Source organism: Abramis brama (assembly GCF_963993115.1).
Source record: "Abramis brama genome assembly, chromosome: 11".
NCBI classification, from domain to species: domain Eukaryota; kingdom Metazoa; phylum Chordata; class Actinopteri; order Cypriniformes; family Leuciscidae; genus Abramis; species Abramis brama.
Genome location: NC_139973.1, coordinates 1,963,134 through 1,990,848, shown reverse-complemented (window position 1 = coordinate 1,990,848; position 27,715 = coordinate 1,963,134). Strand labels below are relative to the sequence as shown.

Sequence of the window (27,715 nt, the reverse complement as noted above, 5' to 3'; positions counted from 1 at the left end):
AGAAAAATGCACAAAGTCCACAAACGCAGGGGGTGCGAGCAGCTCTCAGTTGAATTAGCCTGGAAATATACAGGACATCCTACTAAAGTGTCGGTACAAAAGCAGACCTGAAACAAAGGCTTTCCTCATTTAGACGTTTCAGATCTCGAATACTCAACAGCCCCTCCAAAAGCGGCCCAAACACAACCTCCAACCTCAAATCAAATTTCAGCAACACCATTAGTTCAATTTTCAAATGCAGCGAAATAGCTTTAATGTTGGGGAGAGAGAGAGAGAGAGAGAGAATCCATTAATTTTCCATTTTCCGTGGAGTTGCTCTTTAAGGGCTTTCACAAACCAAGAAGCATTGAAAAACCAATTAATCAAACATGAATGGCCTATCATAGCGACGGCAACCCCATTTCCATAGCAACCGCTGCCGGCCAAGAGCATCACCCTCTTCTTTAATCTGGGCGCACAACACAGAGAGAGAGAGAGAAAGAGAGAGAGAATGAGAGAGAGAGAGAGTGCAATGGGCTCACTGTGAGAGAGAGAGAGAGAGAATGAGAGAGAGAGAGAGAGAGAGAGAGGCTAATGGGCTCACTGAGCGAATTTTCATATTACGGCCCAATTCTGTGATTGGAACCTTTGTTGGGACAAAAGGTACCGGGACGACTCCGCAGTCAGCCGCGAAAACCACCAATCTATCATAGTCTATTCTCTCTCTCTCTCTCGCTGAATAATTTATGGTATTTGTTTCCAAAGCATCATTGCAGCACCCTCGTCCCGTTTGAAATTCTGAATATCATTTCAATAGTGTTGACTCGAATTACTGGCCCATTTCTCGCTGAGAAAAGGCTGTGCAAAAAAAATATAATACAATGAGAAAAATGCACACGATTAACTGTGTTTTATCTCTCTTTCTGTTTAGGGACCTGCCAAATACACAACCAGATGAAATTCTCAGGAAAGCTCAACAAAATAACCATTTGCATAGATTAGAGCTGCACTATTCTGTATAAATTGCTATTTTTATTTATTTATTTTGCTTCAAACGTCCTCCCACAATTCTGAACCGACAACTAAACAAATGTTATTTACTAGAGGTTCTGACAAAATTGCTGCAGTCTATTTAAAATGTTTAATTACTCTGAGTAAAAATAGGATTGAGTGATTGATTCAATGACTCACTCATAAATAATTCATTTGTTTCATTACTGGATGAATCAGCGTTTTTTAAACAAATCTCTTGAATGATTGATTCAATGACTCACTCATAAATACTTCACTTGTTTCATTACTGGATGAATCAGCATTTTTGAACGAATCTCTTGAATGAATGATTCAATGACTCACTCATAAATACTTCACTTGTTTCATTACTGGATGAATCAGCATTTTTGAACGAATCTCTTGAATGAATGATTCAATGACTCACTCATAAATACTTCACTTGTTTCATTACTGGATGAATCAGCGTTTTTTGAACGAATCTCTTGATTGAATGATTGAATGACTCACTCATAAATACTTCACTTGTTTCATTACTGGATGAATCAGCGTTTTTTGAACGAATCTCTAGAATTTGCATTTTAACAGTCACTTGTCGCCACCTACTGGTGTAATGATGTAATGATACAATCGTTTATTTGAAGCACCATGTTACTTTCAAAAGGTGATTTACTATATTTTGATCACTACCGTAGACATCAGTGTTTACATCTGAACTATAACCTTTTATCCCAGTACTTCTGTGATAATTTGAATTATTGTAACATAGAAATAATGAATTACCTTAGTAAAAGTATTTTCAAATCAAAATAAAGCATTTTTAGTTTAGTTCATTGGTAACACTTTACAATAAGGTTCTGTTCATTAACATTAGTTAAATACATGTGCTTATATGAACTAACAATTAAAAATGCTTCTGTTCACACCAAGAACGATAACTATAACGATTAATAAATCAGCGTTCGGTTTATACGAAGCGCTGCAGTTTTGTCGTCTGTCGCTTTAAATGCTCGAGCTCTTAAAAGCAGGATTGATTCTGATTGGCTGTCAGAGTTTTAATTATTCATCAGCTGGAAAAATCTTTCTGAAAGTGATTTCGACTATATCGTTTCTCTGTGCCGTTTTTGTGGTGTGGATCTATATCGTCATTGTTAAAGTTATCGTTCTTGGTGTGAACGGCGCTTAAAACATTTATAAATCTTAGTTAGTGTTAATTAATGTCAACTAATACATTGACTAGTATCTGTAAAGATAATTTAATGGACCTGAGCTAACATGAACTATCAATGTTTGATAGTCAGCAGTTGTGCTTTTATTACACTAACTAACATCAATAAAGACACTATAGCACATGCATTAACTAATGTTAAATAACAGCTTTATTACAACAACAAATACACATAGATCAAACTCAGATCTGTAGAAAAGGATATATTAAAAAACATGCATGGAAAGAGATGTTTTCATCAGTATTTACTGTCCTTTAAACAGAGTCTACTGTACCGTTTCATCTCTTATTTTAACATTAGACTTTTATTATTTTCTACAGCCATTGCTCTCACATTTCACATTAAAATAAGCAATTCTAAGCGAACGAAATCGGCAAACGAGCGAGTGTTTTGTGAGAGCGTGGCCGGCCCTGTTATTCCAAACCACATTTGCTTTCAATTTATTTGGAGTCACGGTTATAATCAAAAGAATAAAGACGTGCACCTTCAGCAAACGACTTCTCTCTTTACTGTCAATTTAGACAAAGCAGTCGGCGTGAATTGTTAAACAAACAATATATTGTCTGCTGGCTGCTTACTGCACATTTAGATGACATATTGAATATTTGTTTGCAATGCTGTCTGTTTGCAGAGAGACAGCGTTTTGAGAGAGAGAGAGAGAGAGAGAGAGACTGATCAATAAGGGAGAGTGAAAGAGAAAACCGCTCTGCTCTCTCTAATAGTCATGTGTTCAGGCTATATAAAGCTGGCTGGATGGCTGTACAAACATCATGAAACAGACTCACAAAGGTTAGTGGTTGCCATAGGTACTGTATGCTAATTGCTAAATAGTATAAACCTTGATGGGGGGGGGATGGTGTCTGGTTACGGCTCAGACTGAGATATCATATTCATAGACACGAATGATTTACAGTGCATTGCGTATGAATTTCTAAGGCCTCTAAATGATCAACATGATCAAGAACATGTCGCACTCAATCTCCTCCAGTGCTTCTGTCTCTGATCGACAGTTCAGACTGTTTAAAGTCTTTCAGTTTAATTGTACTTCAGCTCGTGCTTCACGTGTCTTTATGATCTGAAATCTGCACTTATTTTTATCAAGTTAATGTAAGAATAACTGGACTGAAACAACTTCGGTTTTCTTGATTATCAATCATCATTTTTGGGGGGAAAAATCATGAGTATCAAATATGATCATCAGGCTTCTGAGGAAGGTTTATTTGTTCATCTCTCAATCATCATTGAATTGCATTGTTTTAAAACTACAGAGCTTTGATCATAAACTAAGCATTTAAATATAATCTTACCAAGACATATTATTGAGTGCATTTTATGTAAGTATCTGCTATACTGTTATAAACATTGATCTTTTGATCTTACTTTTTGTCCATATGAATAAATTGAATATTTTTGCTCTGAATATAATTGAGCTGTTTTTTTCCTCCATATTCTCACTATATCAGACTATATGAGCCATAAAAGCCTAATGCATAAAATATGATACAAACAAATATGCTTTTTGTCTTAAGGTTCAATAAAAGATTCCATTTAAAAAAAAAATAGATTTTTCTCACTATTATTATTTCATGTCAGGCTTAAGTTTTTCTCACTTTAGCGAATAATTTTCTTGTTTTAAACCACAATTATTTTTTTTCAATTTCTCTGGTAGCAACACTTAATATTTAATGTCACTGGAAAACAACACTGGAAAAAAAAACTGATTAAGAAAAAGTTTTTTTGCAACGGAAAGCATTTAAGACACGTTCCACACCCTGACCGCCAATTCACAGAACGTTCTGTTCATTCAGCGGAGAAACTTCATTTCCTGTTCCTCTGTTGTGTCTTGAGTTCTTTGAACTCGCTGTTCATCACAGCCAAATAACAACCGCCATCCAATAATGAGCTTCGCATCGAGCGTGTGTGATATCTGAACGCTATTGTCTGCGAATCCGACCTCAACCCAGGCTGAAGAGATGCTTGTAATGAATCTGAGGGCATATATCGACAAATGATATTCATAAGTATGCATACTCTTCTGCCATTGAATACAGTAGATCATCTGGATGCGTCATGTGTCCGAAAATGTAATAGGATCCAGAAAGTTGTACAGTATTTTTTACATGAATTATCATGCATTGCCAGTATAACCACCTGACATAAATAACTACACCAGAATAATCATACTGTATATGTGTTGCTTCATATGACAATTGTTCAGGCCACATGATAATTCAGTTATATTAAGTTTCTGTGTTCAGAATAGACACTTCTGCAGTTTGCATGCGGATGGCCTACTTAATTTGCAGTACGCCACAAGAGCACACTGTATACCGTATCCCACAATGCAATGTGCTCAACTTGACCCCTCCATTCCTAATGCAACAAATAAATCCCAAGTAATTCCTGCAGTGATGTTTCCGACTTTATTAGATTATGCAAAAATAGTAAATATTGCAATAGTGCATTCTGAACACAGCCAATGAGAGTGAATCTAGGCCACTGGTGCACAACTAGTGGGTCACAACCCTAAAATGGGTCACAGGTCTGACAGCAAGAGGAAAAAAGTGCAAAATGCAACTAACCAAAATAGACACTTAGTTGTTAACGGCAAAGATAAAACTTAAATATTTTCAAATTTCACGTTTTTATTTGTGCAATTCACTAGCAATCTCTGTGTGAAAAGGGTTTCTACAAACAATTTTTGTTAATGCATTGCATTTCACTGTGGGACTGTATTGTTGTTATATAGTTGTTAATGCCAAAGATCATGCATCCAGTCAAACTTAAAATATTGTCAAATTTCACCGTTTTATTTGTGAAATACACTAGCAATCTCTGAGTCAAAATGGTTTCTGCATATTTTTTTTTTAATGCATTTCACCGTGGGACCGTATTGTAAGTGATTCTGGTGCCCAGTGTAAAACGAGTCTGACAGCTAGAGAGAAAAAGTGCAAAATGCAACTAACCAAAATAGACACTTAGTTGTAAACGCCAAAGATAAAACTTAAAATATTTTCGAATTTCACGTTTTTATTTGTGCAATTCACTAGCAATCTCTGTGTGAAAAGGGTTTCTACACCAATTTTTGTTAATGCATTGCATTTCACTGTGGGACTGTATTGTTGTTATATAGTTGTTAATGCCAAAGATCATGTGTCCAGTCAAACTAAACATATTTTAAAATTTCATGTTTTATTTGTGAAATTCACTAGCAATCTCCGTGTGCAATCAACACCAATGCATTTTTTTTAATGCATTGCATTTCACCGCAGAACCGTATTGTAAGTGATTCTGTGTTGTATTCAGTACAGTTTTGTTCAGTATTGTAAGTGATTCTGATGCCCAGTGTAAAGCGAGTCCCGAAGCACAAGGCATGATGGGTAAGCGATCTCTCTCGCCCGCTGCCTCTGATTGAAGACATCTTGTTGGGAGTGATGGCTCACTCCACGCAGGTTCACAGTTGCTATTGTAAAATCACAGAGCGGTTAATTGAAACAAATGACTATAATAATAGAACATTATCCCGGCAGGCTCGCGGCCATGGCAGCTTTAATTAGCCGAGCGTCGGAGACGGATCTCTCGTGCTGGAGCCGTAAACACGCGGGCGGGGGGGAATCTCATCGAGATCTGCCCTCACCGCGACTCCTCGTTCGCCTCGAGGGCAGAACATGAAACCCAGCACATCTCGTTCTCTGAGTCTCTCGCCCGATGCCCGTGGGGGTCATTTACAACAACGCTCCGGGTGCTAATAAGGCGGCCAATTTATAAATCAAGCGCTGGTTAAATCTGTAAGCAAACGCAACCTGTCCTCCCCGAAGACGTGCGAGTTTCATCTCTGAGAGCCCGTGGAAATGAAAGACGGTTACAAAGCGCTTGTCTTTGAACTCCGAGCTAAAGTAAAACCTCAACGCACCACATCACAGAGCGGCTCCATTCACAACACACACTCACACACAGATCACAGATCACAGATCAGCACGGGCTTTCCATGCCTCATTCATCAGCTGTTATCAGCTTTACCTCAGAGATCTCACACAACCTGCTCTCACAATGCATTACAGCTCTGTGCTCTATAGCCTACTATTGACTGCTTTTATTGGTCGAAACTTAAAGTATTTTCAAATTTCATGTTTTTATTTGTGAAATTCACTTGCAATCTCTGTGTGACCCGAACACCAATGCATTTTTTTTGAAGAACTCAAAGAACTAAACATATTTCAAAAGTTTGGGTTTTCATTTTGTTTTTGTCTTTTATGCTCACCAAGGCTGGATTTATGTGATCAAAAATACAGTAAAAATTTTGAAATATTATTACAATTCAAAATAGCTGTTTTCTATGTGAATATATTGTGAAATGTAATTTATTCATGCGATCAAAGCTGAATTTTCAGCATCATTACTCCAGTCTTCAGTGTCACATGATCCTTCAGAAATCATTCTAATATGATAATTAGATGATCAAGAAACACTGTGAAACCTTTTTTTTCTTCAGGAATCTTAAGAACAGCATTTCATTGAAATAGAATTGTCTGTTTCAGAATTACATGAAAACTAAAATTTTGCATGAAGCTGATATGATTTTATGCAAACATTCTGGCAACCTCAGAGATGATAAACACTCACTGTTAAGCACATAAAATCCATCAATAAGTCAAAATTCCTATGAAAATAAACCCTGTTTAGCAAGACGTGTGTGTAAAACATCCTTATAATTGTTCTCCTAGTGAATAAATGCAAACGATGCTTGTTTTAACGGTTGACAATCAATCACATACGCTGATAGAACTGAAATGTTGTTGTCAAATAATCTGAAGTCCGAGGGTTTCCAGTATCCAATCTCTGAATGAACTGAAAACCACAGAAATCCAATTCAGTTTTCACAAGGTCTTTATGTTAGGAGGAGGAGGAGACTGGAGGCAACAATTGAAATAATTTGATTGGGCCTTTATTTCATGGCTGGGACAGTTTTATTGCATCATATTCCAATTCAATTAGCTGGGATGTAAATCTGAGGGGCGACGAGAAGCGTTTCGCCTCTAAAAGACTAGCAGGGTCTTTCTACGTGTTCATTACCGCCACGACTGCACCACGCATGCACGTGTGTTCATCCGAAACAACAACAAATTCACTTTCATGCATTCATTTTAATTAAATGTAATGCGGTTTCGCTCAGTACATCTTTAAAATGTGACCAAGATGGGAGGAAAAACAAACAAACAAACAAACAAACAAGCTAACAAACAAACAAGCTAACAAACAAACAAGCTAACAAACAAAGGCTTTAGCAGAGACGCTTAGTTGCATGTTCACAACGGTTATGTGTGTGTGTGTGTGTGTGTGTGTAATGAGGCTAACACTATAAACCTACAGAACGGTCAGTGGTTTACTGTCTCAGCGGGACACAACACAGGCTTCGTCTGTAATCACAGCTGATAAACCATACCAGGCTTATTGTACAATGAAGAGATGTGAAGACAGTCAGACAGTGTGTAAAGACCGATCACAGGACGTCTGATCTAAAACAGCAATACTGAGAGATTCTTCTGGACAAAATCTAATGAGAGACCAATCCCAGAATGCACTGCACAGAACACGAGAAAACTCTTGATCGTACACATGTTTGTATTTCATTCAGTATTGGATTCTTTCAATAGTTGAATACTAATAGTAGTTCATAATACACTGAAAAAAATCATTCGTTGAATTTAATCAATTTTTTTTTTTATGGTAAGTGGTTGCACACAATTGATTTTAGCTACATTTAAACAAATGCATTAAGTTGAACTAAAATTGAATCATTTTTTTCAGTGTAATTTAATACTAACTATCTCTAATATGTGTGTGTGTGTATTATGTAGTGTTGTTAGTGTTAACTAAAATTAAGATTCAATATTCAAATTATTTTCTGAAATTGAATTATATCTGAAATAAATGAGCTAAACTTAAAACGCTTAAAAAACTAACTGAAATAAGTTGAACTACTAAAATGACTAAAACGTTTTAAAAAAATGATGTAAAGAAATAATAATAACAATGGCAAAAGCACTTACTAAAATAAAAACTGAAAATATAAAAATAAAAAGCTAATGCAAAACAAACCGTATTTTTTTAAGAAAAATATTTTAGTAAAAATGTGAAATCTAAATGTAAATTAATATAGAAAATAATAATTGAACTTCGATAATTTTTAAAATAAAATTGGTGTAAATTAAAAGTATTTAAATTTAAATTGAAAAAGAACAATAATTTTAATGCTAAATGTAAAATAATTAAAATATAAAATAATTTTGAGGTCATGACAACTGTGTATCATACTGTTTGAAATGTTCATCATGGAATAATGCCTAGTGTTTTAAAAAAAATAGTATGCAGTATGCAGTGTGGAGTTTGCAGTGTGTAGTATGCAGTGTACACTGTGTAGTATGCAGTGCGCTAGTATTCCATTCTGAACATGAGCTGCAAGAGCTGATGCGAAGGCCTGAGACAGCAATTATAAAGCACTATGCGAATGAGCCCTTAGCAGGCAGCTGCCTATTTAGACAGCAAGGCAGCGCACTAGGTTTTGGAACGGAGCGTATATATTTCCCGACCTCATCTTGTTTGGGCTGAAGTCTGAGTTTGACATGACAGCTCTGAAATGGCTTTTGGAAGAAGAGAGACGGCCGTATCAACACATGGAACAGGCAGAAAGACAGAACATTTCTACTACATCTAATGAGAAAAGAAGCCTGGAGGCAGAAGCCATGCACACACACACACACACACACACACACACACACTCTCAGCGGGGTGTCACAGCAACAATTAGGTTCATTTAAGGATGATTAGTAAGTGTGTTAACTCTTCACACATGCTCGGCACGTGTGTGTGACAGCGGAGCGGCTCCAAGCGCTGCTAGCTCAGATCATCTTCACAGTTCTTTATGTTTTATATATCTGTGCTGGAGACTCTGAGACGTCAGCTGACTTCAACTAAACGGACAGATGCCACTGAAGCTGATCATTACAGCGCTTTAATATCTTTAATAAGTGTTTCTGACAGCAGAGAGACTGAACTGAGATGAGTCTCCACTAGAGTTTCACATCTCAAACTGTGCTCAGATTCCCCTCGAATCAAATATCATATTATAAGTCAGAATAAATGATCTGAGCCTCATATTAGTGTTGTTTTACTATCATTTATAGTTGTTATGAGCTTGTCGTTTTTTATTTTTTCATTGTAATGTTAATTAAAGAATGTCATTTTATTGTGTTTTTGTAATTATTATTATTTTATTATATATTTTAATATATATTTGAAATATATATATATATATATATATATATATATATATATATATATATATATTTTTTTTTTTTTATTATTAATTTATATTTCAATTTAATTTATTACAAGTACAGGTTAAACTAAATGATAAATGGCAACTAGGTGAAATAAAACATGTTTAAGTTTATTAATATTTCAGTTAAGTTTTATTTCCAGTAACAATTTTTTTTTTTTATGGTTTTAATTTTATTCGAGAGCAAGAATAAAAAAATAATCCTGACAATGACATAAAACAGCATCCTTTTGAAAAATATATACTTATATATAAATATATATATATATATATATATATATATATATACTTACTAAATATATATTTATATATACTATATATATAATGCTTTGGTTTTATTTTTATTTTAACAATAATAAAATAAACCTGAAAACGGCATCAGGATCATACATACTTTTGAAAAAATTCTATATTAAATGTCACACATTTATATATTATATAATAAACGCCCTGCAAAAGATGTGCAGTAAAATAAGCTGAAATAAAATAGGTTAACATTTATTTTAATTCCAGCAACTAAAATGTTTTTTTGTATGGTTTTAGTTTGAGTTTAATAACCCTGTTCTACAGTATATCCACATTATATTTTTTAGATCTATACTTCTTATACTATATTTCTTGTTTGGGTCTCTTTTTGTATCCTCTTTATTTTATGAGAAACATCTGAGACACAAATAAAACATAACAGAGGACACTATGAAGAGCAGCACATTCTCCTCAGTCAGCTGATGTGTGTCCAGATACATGCGCAGGAATATGAACGTGATTTCATGCTTTGATAAGGTATGAAAGAAGCCAGTGACAAAACGAGATACATAAAACAGGCCTTTATCAGCCGGGGCTCCTGTTATATCCGACACACACCTCCGTGTTCCTCCTCTCCGGCGTCTCCTGTTTCCCTCGCGCTCTGATAAGGACATTATGGATATACTATAGTTATGCTGACTTCAAATCAAATCACTTAGTTTCCAAGCAACGACTAATGTCCTTCCCAATAGTGCTGCTCTTTTTCCAGTAAACAACGAGACGACAATGACTAAACAAGAACAGAACAAGGACAACGACTGTGCCGTAAAACTGAAGCTTTTCACTGATCTCATATCTGACATTAGCATTATGTGCACACTTCTGGAGACATTTTGTATAAAATATATCATGCATATATCATATATAATAAATGCTCTGCACAACAAGATATTAAACCTATAATGTAATATAGAGAATTTACAATTTACCAGATATGTATGTATGCATATACGTATGTATGTATGCATATATGTATGTATGCATGCATATATATATATATATATAGATAGATAGATAGATAGATAGATATGTATGTATACATACATACACATACACACTATATATATATATATATATATATGCATACATACATATAGACTTTAGGCACAACCTAAAGTCTCATATTTCCAGGGGAACGTGATTGAAAATTCAAAAGAATTAAATTAAATCTGTAAATGACGCCTTGATTAGCACTATCCAAAGCCTAATGGACTTTATTAGAGAGAAGGGAGAAAAAAAAAAAGCAGATCTTCTCCTTTTTTCTTCTTCCATTTTCCTGATATAATGAAATTGGAAAACACCTTCTATTTCTTTAAAACATTTCTTAATATACAAGCCTGCTCTCATATCATATTGCGCAGAAGGAAATAAGGCACCTTCTCCCTAGAGATAATAAAAGAATTGAATTTTTCCTTATCGGCCCGGTCATCTATTTTTCCACGGAATGCTATTACTTGCTGCCTGCGGTTGCTAGGCAACAGGAAATATTAATAGGGGCTTTTATTAGGCAGGCTTTCACAGTGCAGCACTAAAAAGAAGAAGTGGAAAACATGAATGTGTTACATAAATCTTTAGCGCTCTCGCAGCTTTTGCGCAAGTCTATGTTTCCCTCTTGATTTATCGCACCTTCCCCTCATTTATGGGAAATAGCGGTGTGAAATAAGAAAATGGTACATTACCCTGAAGGACTATTTGAAAATAAATAATCGCAAAGGTGAAAAGAAAGCTGTTTAAAAACCAGGGGGGTTCTCTCATTCTCTCTCTCTCCTCTCGTTCTCTCTCTCTCTCTCTCTCTCTCTCTCTCTCATTCCCTCTCTCTCATTCCCTCGCTCTCTCTCTCTCTCGTTCTCTCTCTCTCATTCTCTCTCTCTCGCTCTCTCTCTCTCTCTCATTCCCTCTCTCTCATTCCCTCGCTCTCTCTCTCTCTCGTTCTCTCTCTCTCGTTCTCTCTCTCTCGCTCTCTCTCTCTCTCTCATTCCCTCTCTCTCATTCCCTCGCTCTCTCTCTCTCTCGTTCTCTCTCTCTCGCTCTCTCTCTCTCGTTCTCTCTCTCTCGCTCTCTCTCCTCTCGTTCTCTCTCTCTCGTGTTCTCTCTCGTTCTCTCGTTTCGTGCGAGGCCAGATTTCGCAGGGCCTATTGAACAGCCCAATGTTTTCCCCGTTTTCTCCAGATCCATCAATCATCGGTGTAATATTCCTTGCAGGAAATGCATTCTATTACGCTCTTTGAACTGCGATGGAGGGAAAGAAAATAAAAGATATTAATAGTTCCATAAAGCATTTCCGCTACAAATGTAATCCCTGAGTTGTGCCGTGATGCAAATATCTTTTGCTTTATATTGATTAATCGCACATCGCTCCATCCGTTCTGGAGGAAAAGGGCCTCAGTTTCTCCGCATTCGTCTGACATGCTCTGGAAACACAAACCTTGACAAACGCCATAAACCCTTTCGGTGGGCATTTTATTTTCATATCTTGGGTGGAATTCAACAAAAATACATTTGATTAAAGCTGGTGGAAGGCCGACTGGCCAGGAATAGCCTGAGAGTTTGGGCAGGCCATCATCTTCAGGCTATTTCTGCTCCAGTCCCGACCACAGTCCGGTTCATTCAGGCGGTGATGAATCTACCAGTCTAAGTACAGGCCTGTAAAACCATTACTATTCACCCATTATACACTCTACACGACACTGCACTGGGAAAATACACACACAGTCTGAGAGCGAGGCTGCTATTTTGCATTTATTTACATTTATGCATTTGGCAGATGCTTTTATCCAAAGTGACTTGCATTGCATTGAAAGAATGCATGTATTTTTATTAGTGCTGTCAAATTGATTAATCACCATTAATCGCATCTAACATAAACGTTTGTAAATATATAATATATGCATGTATATGTACACACACAAATTCATGTATTGCCTGGGAATCGAACCCATGACTTTGACGTTGGGAGCATCGACCTGAACACCAATGTACTTTTAACCAATACTAAACCTAGTTAGCAAGGATAACTTGAGGTGATAATGAAGGTTTTGCTTTACTTTTATTGTTCTGAAAGTAACATGTTATTTAAAAGCATTAAATCTACGTGAAACGAATTCATGCTTTCCCTGGGGATCGAACCCATGACTTTGACGTTGCAAGCGGCGCGCTCTACTGTTGTGCACGCTTTACTAATCTAACGCAACATTTCACATCACAAATTACATTGTCAGCATAACAATTTAGATAAAAAATAAAGTTTTGGTGACGTCATGAACAAGTTTACGCGACAACAATGTACTAAAAACTGAAACGTGTTGAGCACAGACGACAACGCTGTCAAAACGATCCCTGTTCACACTAGTTTTTGCTGTTTACATGAAGATGATAAAGTATTGTTTTTAAAAAACGTGCACTTTTGAAACCCAGCTTGTGTTTTCAAGTCCCGAAAATGCCGTTGTCTGATAAATGAACGGCCAAAACACATCACAGTTGAAAATGGTGGTGTGTAAACGGCCCCTAAAACTACGCTTGAAGTGACTATATAACTAATGCGGATTAATGCTTTATTTTTCTCCAATTATTGACTTCACCGCACTCTTAACATCAACCAATAAACATTCCCGTTTCCATTCGTGTCAGAACGATATTATTCTGTATTACACAACATACATAAAACGCTCAGCAAAACACTTGTACTGAAGGACACATATTTCAAATGCAAATTATCCTCTTGATAATGACATTTTTTAACTCACTTGATTGCCCTTGAAATCTCATTGAAATGTGACATTTCATTAACGAAACATGTAGCATCTGCTAAGCAGCTCAAATCATCAGATCCACATACATGTTTAACTTTAATATCCACATTAGCACAGCTGGCTCTCGCTTCAAGCCATTTATTCCCTTATGAGATATTTGTACAGTAATACAGTAAAAGTTAGATTAATAACATCAATGCTACCACATCGCAGATATTAAATGGCAGTGTGCTGAATGAATGGTCAGCATCAAGAAAGATCATGGTCATATAGAAATATAATTTCTCCTGGACAAAAATATATTCCACACTGTAAAAACAAAAAGGACTTTTCGAAATTGAAAATAAAACTAAGATTACTAAAGTAATTAAAAAAAATTAATTCAGTGTATAACTTTCCATTTTTAGAAAAAAATTTAGGACGAATTGCCCCCCTGCAATGTGTAACTTTCCATTTCTTCGTAATCAATTGTGAAGTTTGCAAGCGATTTCTAAGCAAAAATTGTTTCTACAATGTTTTTTTTTTCCCCCATTGCATCTCTCTGGTTAGTTTGTAAAGTGAAAATAAACCTAAGATTCCTGGAGTAAATACAGTTTTTTTAATTCAATGTGTTACTTTCCATTTCTACTGAGTTTTCAAGTGATTTCTAAGTGAAAATAGTTTCTACAACCATGTTTTCCCCAAAGCATCTCTCTGGTTAGTTTGTTTCTGGAGTTGATATGCGCTGAATTAACATGCATTAACAGTAAAGAGAGCTGGTCCAGATATTTACTCTCCGTCAGAAGTGCAAACACGGTTATGGAGATGGAAGTTGTGTCCATGCAGCGGCGCTCCGTCTAAATTGTTTGATATACTTTAAAAAGCTCTTAGTACTGATGACATTCCATTCAAAGCAGTTTTCCTTTTATCCCGGTGCTGTGTTCAGTCACTCAACCTCTTTTTGCTCCTCCCGTTCCTCTATCACTCTTTCTGCCCCTCCAGCCCATCTCTCTCCATCTCTTTTCTCTGACAGTCTCTCTCTCTCTCTCTAATGAAAAAAGATCTCTCCAGCTCGCTCTACTCAAGACGGAAGATGAAACCTAATGGCTTCTCTTCTCTTCTCTTCTGGAGACGGAATATATGCACTGATCCCCTGATGGCAGAGATTCATTTCATCAGCAAAGGCTTCTGTGTGCGATAAAGCCCGTCCCGTAAACAACACCGAACACCCCTAAACAAAATGAACTGGTCTTGTTTGCATTGAATTTTGCGGATGTAAACACTCAACAGCGCACTGCATTGTTCAGGGTTTTTTTTTTGCTGTTCAATTTAATCATAAACTATAGGAGACAAGAAACACATATGCGAAACATAAGCACTTTCAGATGTGCATAAAGATTATTCCCAGCTAACGTTCTGGAAAGTTTCTCTCAAAGTAACGAACAAACGTTCTTCAAATAACGTTAATAGAATGTTTGCTCAGAGATATCTGGTCTTTAATAACATTATCAAAACATTCGTTTTCCTGAAACATTTCAGTTGGATTTTTTATTTTTTTTAAATGTTACTAATTGTTTGAGAATGTTCAAGTTCAGAATGTTCACATTCAAAATGATAAAATGGAATGTTCCCTGAACGTTCGCATAACTGACATTTTTAAAACATTTAAAAAAACCGTTAACTGTCACCAACAGAATTTCAAAAACATTGACTGTATTCCAATTCACCCTTCGCTAAGCCACGCCCGAAAACCGCCACAGGCCAATCGTGGCTTAGCAACCGTAACTAGGCGTGGGAGAATCTGATACCCGGTATCCTAAAAGTTTGGACGGGGTGGTGGATTTTGTTCCCTTCCCGAAACCTAAAACCCAAGGGGAGAAATGCCGGGCGTCATCTTCATTTATATAGCGCTTTTAACAATGTAGATTGTTCCAAAGCAGCTTTACATTAATAATAGGAAATTAAAGTAAAGTGTTTTGGCTTTATAGCAGCTCTAGAATAAAGTTATTGTTCAGCTCGTGGATCAAGCAGTGTGATTAAAGGCAAGACGGAGGCTCACTGACATAATTTAACGTTACTTAAAAATATATTTCAGCATTTTGTTAATCGATGGCGGCCAAACCAGTAACGTTACCCCAATCCGATCGCGACTCTCCCGTTGTTAGTGTTCTAGTAAAAGTAAAAGGTAGTTAGTAAAAGGAGGGAACATCAGGGGGCTTGCCGGAGATCTCCAAGGAAAAGGTTGGTATGCAAACTTAATCAGTTCATAACAGTAGTCACTATGTGACCCACGTCGTGTGAGCAGTAACGTTAGCCTGGCGCACTACAGATATAAGCGGGAGAATGTTATCATTGCAAAGTGGTCAGGCTAATGTCTTGTGTTTATTCCACAATAGGCCTACATATGGATAAGCTGTTTGATTTATAAATATTAGAATATTTTCACATTTCACTCACCCTGCTGTGCATGCACAAAGCTGTTCCTCAATTTGTGTGTTTCCCATTTGAATGGTCAGCGTATGAGGCGCTGCTGCTTGCGCTGAGACCTAACGTTATAGACTTTAGCTTAAATTTTGATGAAATTATTCTCTAATCGTTTGCATATTATGTCGTGGATATATCCCTCGAATGCATACTGCAGTCTTGCTCTCTCATATTTTCACCTGTTCGCCAAAAATGACTAATTATCTCCTTGGGAATGTCTGAAACCAGTGCATACATACTGTAATAGACGTGCCAGGCGCAAAAGCTTGACAGGCGTAGCAACAGTAACTAAGGAGGGCGGAGCTTAGCGAAGGGTCAATTAGCCTTTCGCCGAGCCCCGCCCCCCTTAGTTACTGTTGCTACGTCCGACAAACAAATGGTCAAACACGACCAGCGCGACAGATTTGCCATGACGGGAAGAGGTATACCCGTGCGTGTCAGTGACCTTTTTTGGAGCAATACCTCCGCGATATCCTCCAGATCGAGGCAAAAGGGGTTACAGTATGCAGTGGAGGGATATATTCAAAATATAAAAATACGCAATGAAGGAGACACGACTACTATCGAGGCTAATGCTTACCGGTCTCAAGTGAAATCTGAGTTTTGTTAAAATACAAGGGTATGTTAGCTAGCTAAACCTACACGTGCGTCAAAGCCATTCAAAGCTAACTAACATTTCTCTGTTGTTTTGAGAATAGCCGTTTTGAGAATCAGAATCAGAATGTTTTATTTCCATTGTTGATGAACAGAATTCACAAATAGGAAATTGCTTTGGCTTAAAAGGTGCATAACAGATAATATAATAAGTGAAAGTGAAAGTGAAAGTGACACGTGACGGCCAAGTATGGTAACCCATACTTGGAATTTGACCTCTGCATTTAACCCATCCAAGTTAATGCACACACATTAGGAGCAGAGTAGTGAGTAGTTAACACACTGCAAACGTGGATACACACACCCAGAGCAGCGGGCAGCCTTTGTGTGGCGCCCGGGGAGCGATTAGGGGTTAGGTGCCTTGCTCAAGGGCACCTCAGTCATTTCCCACCGGTTCTGGAATCGAACCAGCAACCTTTGGGTTACCAGTCCAACTCCCTAACCACTAGGCCATGACTGCCCCCAATAATAAATGAAATGATAAATAACTAATAAAATGAAATAGATAAAACAAAATATAAGGCATTCAGAATAATTCACTATTATATTATCTATTATGCACCTTTAACTAAGCCAAAGCTATTTCCTAGTTGTGAATTGTGTTCAACTCACGTTCACGTTGTGTTTTCGGCTTTGGGAATGGAAAGAACACAACTCCTCCAGACAATCTCTCAGGGTATCTAGTGTCCGATTTACAAACGCCATGGGCGCACCGCTTCACCATCTTGCTTGGAGTCAATGTTTGTCGGACCTGCTCACATAGTAACGGTTGCTATGATGTGTGATTGGACATTGGCCGTTTTGGGGGAGGGGCCGGCGAGAGGTCAATTGACTCTTCGCAGGGAGTTTGATTGACAGGTGATCTGACCAATGATAATCTGCCATCCGCCGAATCCGCCATGTTTGTCCGACGAAGCAGTCAGGAGAGTTAGTAGATTAACGTTGGAGGATTTGAACTTGAAAAACGGAGTGTCCTGACGTCTTTCCGTGGTTAAAACAACATTCCTTCTTATGTTTATTCATGTTTATTTGATGCTATAAATTAACCAGAAGGAAGAGATGATCGGTTCACGAGCAGCTTTAACTGAGCGATCTGTCAGACACATTAAAGAGCCACAAAACGCGATTTATTGTTTAAATTTCTTTTTAAAAAATGACCAAATTTGAAAGTTGAGACTTTGGCGTGAGAGAGGCGTGGCTTGTCAGACATAGCAACAGTAACTAAAGGGGGCGGGTCTTTGCGAACGGTCAACTGGTTGGAGAAACAAACAGTCTCACCCAAACGCAGGCCATTGCTTGAGTCATGGTTGCATTAGTAGTGAAACACTCGAAATACTGCTTTTGTGAAGCTTTGAAACCTTTGCGAATCATTTGATTCGAATCAGTGATTCGGAGTTACATCATAACTGATCTGTGTGAACCCATGAACCAGTTTCTATAAGGTTTTTACCACGACAACAAACTTTACACAACTTTAATGACACATTTGTAGAATAAAACAAAAGTTAATAGTCTCTTATTGGCATGATTAACCAAGCATTTAATCAAATAACATACAGACACTTCACATTTAATGGTATTAGACCATTGGTTAATTGCATTTAAAAGATTACACTTTTAATAAAACATTTCAATTGGTTTGTTTTTATGCATTTCATTCAAGTTGAATCATTTTAAAATTTCTAAACTTTTTGAAGTGGTTATGATGCAACAAAGCTGCATTTACTGAAATCATGTGACTTTAGCAGTTTGATACGTGCTCCGAATCACTGGTTCAAATAATTGATTCGCAAAGGCAATTAGTTCAATTGATTCAAAGCTTCGAAAATCTTTTTTCCTCCCGTCACTAAGCCTGTCAAACAAAACAAGAAAGAATCAGTGTTACCTCCAAATGTTTGTGCGATTAAACCGAATGTGTTGTTGATGCTAAGCTATTTAATTGTTATTTGAATTCTGCAATAGCGCCTCTTGTGGCAAGACTGAGAATGCAACCAGTGCAGTGTTTCAATGCCATCGATTTACCAAACAGGACCGAATCAGCCATCTAAAATTTCATTTCACCAAACTCAGATGGAGGCAAAGGTCATAAAAGGTCAATGTAAAACATGAAATGTTATCAGCATCACAGTGAATAGGGCACATTACACATCTCCCGTTTATACGGCGCACAGAGCTTAGCTCTTCAAAAAAATGATTGGTTTTATCATTGTTACCATGGGCATATAAAACTTAATAAACGCCTCGACCGGAAACAACCAGAAATTTTAGTGCACAAATAGTACAGAACATAATTGCTTCGTGGTTAAGTTTGCTTGAGGAAGAAATGGGAATAAAATGGCAGTCCATCATGCTGGTGTCATTAAGTGGAGATTTATTGACTAGCACACTCTATATTCACTCGCTCGATGGGTGTCAATATAGAAATGGGATCTCGAAATGAAAGAATGGTTGATTTAATGCATTGTGGTTGCTAAAGAAATTGCATGCATAGATTCATACGGCTGCAGAACGTCTGTCATCCATTTTGTGCCGGAGCCTGATGTCCATTTTAAGTGGCTTCTTTTGTAGAGAGCCATTAGAAGAATGACCAGAAAAGTTGAATTTAAACTCGGCGCTGTTATTGCACTGGATTCCAGTTTTACAACTGAGTTTTAAAATCAAAAAGACTGAAATGTTATATAAAGCCCTGTTATATAAAAGAGGACACTGTGTTTTGTTTAAAAGCTTAGAGGTGAATCTCCCAAAAATCTGTCCTGTGATATTTAAGTATTATTTATATACTCTTATAATATTTATTCATATTTTGAAATAGCTTTTATTTTTATATTTTCACTTATATTTTCACTTTATACTTTATTATATATATATATATATATATATATATACATACATATATACATATTTATATATTAGTGCTGTCAAATCGATTAAGTGCAGCTAATCGCATCTAACCTAAAAATGTGTTAATATATAATATATTTGTTAATATATAACATAATTATGTACAAATAGTTTACAAACGTTTGTTAGATGCGATTAGTAGCGATTAATAGATTTTACAGCACTATATATATATATATATATATATATATATATATATATATATACACATAAATATATTATAGTTTATTTCCATTTTATTTAATATGTTTTAATATACATATACATAGTATATGTTTGTATATATACTGTATATATTAGTGCTGTCAGATCTAAAAAAAATTCTATAATTCTATTTTGCACTGTTTAAGAATGAGATTCGCCCTTATAGAAATTATATAATTATGTACATATAATTACAAACGTTTATGTTAGATGCGATTATTAGTGATTAATAGATTAACAGCATATATTAACTGCTGTCAAATCTAAAAAATCGAACATAATTCTATAATTGTATTTTGCACTTTTTAAGAATGAGATTCACTCTTATAGAATAATTCCAGAGTTGTTCTGAGCTCTCCTGTACATTTCTCTGCTTTATGAGGGAGTTTCCACAGATGGCAGGTTTGACGACTCTCCTGATATTTCTTTATGGCCCTCAGAGTCTGTGTTAAGCAACAACACAGCAAGTAATGAGCTCTGGATATGAGGAGGAGGAGAAGAGCGTAATGGACGAACAAAGAAGCCACTGACAGAGAGAAACGCCACTGATGAATTTACCCACAAACCCTCAGTGCTGACTCTGACATCATCTCTCGCTCTTAAACGCAATTAGAGAATCGTTAGTAGAGACGAAGGCCTGATGTGGTCAGTTAGTTGATGATCAGTGGTCTGTGGGTCAAAAAGCAGCGACATTCATTCACGAGGAGACCTGTCACTCTCACACACACAGAACAATCCTGCCATTCAACTAAAGCAGCCAATCACATCAGCCGAAAATATGCGTTTACATAAACGTTTAGATTTATAAATCACAGCAAACTGAAGATGCACAAGCTTTACTGTCCACCAGAATTTCTCCCTGAAATACCAAATATGGAGCTTACGATGCCTTTTTAATTATGCAAAACCTCATCTGCATATCATTTGCATATGCATCTGGTGATTCTAATGTTTTTATTGATGCAAAACAATTAGGACAAGATACAGACTAACAATTTTCTTAATTAGTATTTTCTGCTGTAAATGCATATTATAAATTATATAATTTAAGTATAAATTATATTTAATTAATATTTTTTTTTACATAAAATATTAAGTTATATTTATTTTTTTATTATTTAATTATCAATAATTATGAAATATGAAAAATTTCTGCTAAATGAATAAATGCAAATTTAACAACTATGTACATTAACTGAGCTAAAGACGTCAAATTTATGATACATGCTAAATTTGAGTTAATAGAGAAATAGAAAGTTAATAGAGAGTCCTTGACTAGAAAATAGACATAATAATACCAAACAATGCTATTGTTATGCGTATAGCATAGTGCACACACAAATATCAGAGTTTAATTAAATGTACCTATTTTTATTGATAATTTTCGGCACTGATTAAAATATAATTTTCTTAGTCTTAGTCTCGTCTTAGATCTAGATCTCACTGCAGTGCATTATGGGATTGCCTGATCCACAAAGGATTAATGTGATGCTGTATCTTATAAATCCAGGTAATTAGTTTGGAACAGCCTTTGCGTCGGGAGCGAACCCATGATGCCTGTAGTCTGTAGGCCTGGATCTCACTGCAGTGCATTGTGGGATTGCACCGGGACTCACCGAGGGCATCTGGCTGGACAGCAGGTGCCCGTCCTGCGCGAGCATGTTGGACATCATGAGCGCCGGCAGCTCGGAGTACGAGTACGGGTTGATCAGGCCGTTGTGAGGGATGGAGTGACACAGGTAACTGGACTCGGGGTCCATCAGGTGCAGCAGGTGAGGCTCGGGGTGATTCGGGGGGGTTATCGGGGGGATCTCGTAGTCCTCGTCTCCCCCCCCTCCACCGTTCCCGCTCCCCCCGCCGTGTCCTGAGTAATTCTGCTGCGGGAACACACAGAGAATCAGGACATCTTTATATCGGCTCAGGATCGCTGAGTGGCGCTTGCTTGTCAGATTGAATAACATCAAAATAAAATTAAATAATAAAATAAATTGCAACTTCTGTTCAAACTAAATAAATCAATACAATAAAACGTGTTGAAATACAACAAATAAAACTAAACATTAAAAATAAAAATAAACTTTGTTAAAAAATACAACTTATAAATACACATACAATAAATTCAATATAAATAATACAAATGCAAATAGAATAAAATAATATATTACAACTTAAATAAAATAATAAAATAAAAATGTATGTTTAAATACAATTTATAATGTATATAAAAAAATTAAAAAAATAAAACTTTCATTCAAATAAATAAATAAAAATAATTTATATTTTTTTGTATTGAATTTATTCTATTTATATTTTCAAGTTGTATTTGTATTTTATTTTACATAAGTTGTAATTTATTTTATTCGTGCATAAGCTGTATTTTGTTCCCGTTCAAATACAACAAATACAATACAAATATAACTTATGTTAAATTAAAATAAATTAGTAAAATAAAATAAATAAAAATATTTTAAAATATGATTAATAAAACCAAATAAAATAAACCCCATTTTAAAAAAGTCTGATTAATCCCAAACCTTTCTGTGAGTATGAGCAGCAGCCGAGAGGCATAAACACAATTATATAAATATTATGCAGTTAAACATGTAAGAATCACATTTTTTGGACGCATATAACTTGGCAGCTTCTGATCTGGCTTTACGGAAAGTTGTTGGAAATACGGCATCATCACAATCAACTTTTGGAAGCACAGACCATGTTTTCATAGCGCTAAAGTTTGCGATTGGCCACACGTCCGTATCAATACTCATGCCTCTCGTCAGCCGCGTCAATCTAACTTTGAATGCAACTTTACATTCAGAGAGAGAGAGAGAGAGAGAGAGAGAGGGAGAGAGAGAGAGAGAGAGAGGGAGAGAGAGAGAGAGAGAGAGAGGGAGAGAGAGGGAGAGAGAGGGAGAGGGAGAGAGACAGAGAGAGAGAGAGAGAGAGAGAGAGAGAGAGAGAGAGAGAGAGAGAGAGAGAGAAGAGAGAGAGAGGGAGAGAGAGAGAGAGAGAGAGAGAGAGAGAGAGAGAGAGAGAGAGAGAGAGAGAGAGAAAGAGAGAGAGAGGGAGAGAGAGAGAGAGAGAGAGAGAGAGAGAGAGAGAGAGAGAGAGAGAGAGAGAGAGAGAGAGTGAGTATTCAAGAGGGAATGAAAAGCAATTCTGTAGGAGGCGATCTGACTGGAGCCCCGTCCATAATAACTGAGTCAAATTAATCATCAGAAATAATATTCCGCTGTCAACCATTCAAGAGCTTTTTTAATAGAATTTTTATGATTCATGTCTGCCCGTATACATCAAACAGTCAGTTCTGCAACATTTCAGAAATCAATTCAATATCATCTTTGTGTTGCCAGTCATCTTCGCCTGGAGAACGGCCATTTATCTTGCAAACAAATACTTTTAGCAAATACGCGGCCGTGGAGAGTGAGAGACAAGGATTGTGGGACCTCAGATTTCACCTTGCCTCGGTGCATTACTCAAATCACAAACTTCTCCTAAATATATCATCTGTCCGAGCGTCTCCACAAGGCTAAAGCGCTAAATGGTGTTTTAAGAAAGAGACTTGCTCACTTCAGAAGAACATTTTCATTCCTCACAGATTACTCTTTCATTGCTCATGAGACTCAACCATATAAAGCTACTGTATCTTATTTGAAACATGAAAACATGAATATCTACAATAAACAATAAATGATGAACATGATCTGATAAACCTGTCAGTCTCCTCCAGTGCTTCTGTCTCTGATCGACAGTTTACACTGTTTTAGCGAGTAAAAGTCTTTCAGTTTAATTGTACAAACGTCCTTCAGCTCGAGCTTCACGAGTCTTTATGATCTGAAACGTAACTTTGATATTGTTAGTAATATTTCAAATGGACTGAAGCAACTTCGGTTTGCTTGAGTATCCATCATCATTTATTAGAAAAATCACGAGAATCAAATATGATTATCAGGCTTTTGAGGAAAGTTTATTTGTTCATCTCTCAATCATCATTGTATTGCATTGCATTTAAAAACTTTGATCATAAAACTAAGCATTTAAATATCATCTTACTAAGACATATTACTGGCAGATATTGATATTTATATGCATTTTTTTTGCATATTTTGAGCCTCTGAATTAAACTGAGCTGTTTTTCCTCTGAATTCTCACTATATCGGACTATATGAGCCATAAAAGCCTGAACATTATGTTTCATGCAAGTATTAAATGTTTTTCGGGGAAAAAAATCACAGTTTGAGACATTACAGTCTTTTTCTGAGGAGAACAATCTGCCCGATTATTTGGTTGAAGATATAACCCGGATAAGAAAGAGATCTCAGTGGTGATTCTGGCTCAGAGATGAGCAGATATTCAGCGTAACACGTCTGAGGTCGCTCTATTCTCCGCTCGGTCTCGCTGTAAACATGCGCTCGTGTTGCCGGGCTGGATATTAATCTTCCATATACTTCTGCAGGCCTTTGAAGACAGATGTCTTTGTGGGCTTCAGGCCTCCCCTGTTATTGTCCGCTCTAATGGATGTGAAAATGAACATTTCCTGAGATTCAATTTCCCTCATAATTGTTGGAAGGAAACTAAATTGTGTGTTGTAAACAGTGGGGCGAGCAGCTATTGTGTGAAGAGAGACTGTCGTCGAGTCCTCAGGAGAATTCTCCAACAGAACCTCTTTAAACGTGGGATGAGATGAACCTCCGTCAGTGTCACCTGATGCAGAACCACCAAAATACCACAGTAATACTATGGTAAACATCCAAAACGCCACGATAATATCATGGTGCATGTTCAAAATACTATGGTAAAACCATGGTACACATCTAAAATGCCACAGTGATACCATGGCCCAAAATACCATGGTGATTTCATGTAATATGTCCAAAAAAACACAGTAATACCATGGTATACATCCAAAATACCACAGCAATACTATGGTAAACATCCAAAACGCCACGATAATATCATGGTACATGTCCAAAATACTATGGTAAAACCATGGTACACATCTAAAATGCCACAGTGATACCATGGCCCAAAATACCATGGTGATTTCATGTAATATGTCCAAAAAAACACAGTAATACCATGGTATACATCCAAAATACCACAGCAATACTATGGTACACATCCAAAACGCCACGATAATATCATGGTGCATGTTCAAAATACTATGGTAAAACCATGGTACACATCTAAAATGCCACAGTGATACCATGGCCCAAAATACCATGGTGATTTCATGTAATATGTCCAAAAAAACACAGTAATACCATGGTATACATCCAAAATACCACAGCAATACTATGGTACACATCCAAAACGCCACGATAATATCATGCTGCATGTTCAAAATACTATGGTAAAACCATGGTACACATCTAAAATGCCACAGTGATACCATGGCCCAAAATACCATGGTGATTTCATGTAATATGTCCAAAAAAACACAGTAATACCATGGTATACATCCAAAATACTATGGTAATACCACTATACTGTCCAAAGGATAATACTGTGGCGCATGTTTAAAATACCATGGTAATACCATTGTACATGTCCAAAACAATGTAATACTATGGTACACATCCAAAGCGGCAAGATAATATTATGGTGCACATCCAGAAATACCACAAAAATACCACAGTAAACGTACATGTCCAAAATACCATGATAGTGCCCTCTAAAATACGATGGTAATACCAATGTTCACGTCCAAAGGATAATACTGTGTTGCATGTTTAAAATACCTTGATAATACTATGGTACACATCTAAAATACCACAGTAATATCATGGTGCACATGCAAAACACCATGGAAAGTACCCAAATTACAAAAAAGTGTTTTTGTAAGTCTACCACATTCATACCACATGGTACTACCAGGGTTCTTTGGACATGGTACCATGGTACATTACTGTAAGGAACGGAGCGTGCGCAGATGTTTTAAATCTGCTGTAATGTGGGGAGATCTGCTGATGAAACTCCATTACCTGAAGCTCATTGAGAGCGGCTGACTCATCACACTTCTCCTGCGCATGAAAGGCCACGCTCATCAAATCCCTCCACGTCATGCTGATTTTAAGGATAAATGCTAACAATGGACTCAGTGAATGTTTTGTGGTGAAACCAGGAGGGGACGGGACGTTTGTCAAAAGCAGCGGAACGTCCTTGACGATAAAATGTAAATCTCAAGGTGGTGCCATGTCGAACGGTTCGGAAAAATACATAATTCATCCGCCTCACTTCAGGATGTGATTATATGTATTACACATTTAATGCATGTAGAAGCTGCTCTTCAAAGGTTCATCGCAACAGTCAAAGCAGTTGGTAATAAGACAAAACAAATTTTTTTCCTCTTTGTTTGCCACTTTTTCCATTTTCCTGCTCATCCTCAATCTCTCCATCCAATTTTCAAGGATATTAGAACTCAATTTGGATGCAAGATGGCGTTTGCATTGAGTTTGAGGGTTTCAATTTGTAGCTTTCATTAAGTGAAGAGCGGACGCCACTTTCAAAGCAACGCTATCAAATTCCTGAGAATATTTACGACGCTCAAAAACATTTGGTCGCTGGAAAGTCGACTCAAACGCACACATTTGTACATGCGATCGAATGCAAACGCACTCAAACCAAACGCCTTCTGTTTTCATAAACAGATGAACGGCTAGTTGGCGTAAATGATGGGATAATGAAAAGAGAAGAGTTTTTTCTCAGGTTGGGAAGGCGTCCAACTATCTCTGGCATCAATTTAAAGCCATTGTATGCTGTTGGGCTGATTAGAAATCCAACATATGAGTGTGCGAGCTTCAGTCTTAACACAACAGATGCCATTCAGACATAAATCTATTTCGATCTGGCTTATTAAGACCATTATATTTCCACAACTACACTTTTACATGTTCTGATGCATGTGCAAAACCCAATCGCACGACTCTGAAGGGCATCTAGATATGGCTCGGGTTCCTCCTTCTATGTGGGATTTTATTCACATTTTATCATCCAGAAGGTGAAATTCATGCATCTGATCTCTTAAATCAGAAAAGTCTAACCCTGTGTGTGAGTAATGCAGTGATGCAGTTCATGTCTCTGAAACCAGAGCACGCAGTAGTTAAAGGAGGCAAACTTTCTATAGAGAAATGATGGAGTGCTTTGAATGTTATATTAATATTCACGTTTATTAAAACTAAAATGAGCGGCGCAGCTTCACCTGTTACGTAAAATAATATATCTGAATTAGTCAAATGTCTCGGAGGAACACTTACTCAAGTGCAAATAATAAAACTCTGAAAGTTTCTTGTTTGGCGAGGCAAATGTAATGTGCTCGTGTGTTTAAAAGCATAATGACAGATTTTTCTAATAAGCATTTTTCTGTAGACCTCGAGCGACATGCGGTGATGGATGCCGGAGTGATCTAACCTAAAACACATCCCCCACAAACCCGACAACGACAGACAAAGAAAGACATCTATCAGATTCCCATTCACTCTGTGTGTGTGTGTGTGTGTGTGTGTGTGTGTGTGTGTGTGTGTGTGTGTGTGTGTGTGTGTGTGTGTGTGTGTGTGTGTGTGTGGAGCTTTATCAAAGACGATGTTTTTGGAGCGTCATCTGTTTTTATTTGGCTGACGGACAGCAGCACCATCATAAATTATCCGAAGACCAGACACACAAAGTGACATACAACCGTTCCCAGAAGTGAGCTGAAAATGACAAAACCTCCTTTTGAAAGCATAATCAGAGGGAAAAAAGATTTATAAATGCAGTAAATAATGATTGAATAACTATGAATGGATGCATTTTTAATTCTAAAAAATGTAAAGTGTTATTTAGGGTTCAAGGGGTTAGTTCACCAAAAATGAAACGTGATGCGTAACACGAGAATGAACCTC

The 27,715-nt window shown here is 36.8% G+C and overlaps 1 protein-coding gene across 7 annotated transcripts in view; it reads right to left on the bottom strand.

The window, feature by feature from the left end:
- The window catches only part of tox2 (TOX high mobility group box family member 2), a 129,716-nt gene that overhangs the window by 26,027 nt on the left and 75,974 nt on the right, over positions 1 to 27,715 (bottom strand). For 4 of the 7 annotated variants that reach the window (XM_084129110.1, XM_084129114.1, XM_084129112.1 and 1 more), the window contains one exon: positions 21,452 to 21,709. In XM_084129110.1, the coding sequence (XP_083985236.1) occupies positions 21,452 to 21,709 (258 nt within the window). Of the gene's footprint in view, positions 1 to 21,451; positions 21,713 to 27,715 lie in introns of all 7 variants that reach the window. The other 3 variants (XM_084129109.1, XM_084129113.1, XM_084129111.1) reach the window with 1 other exon arrangement.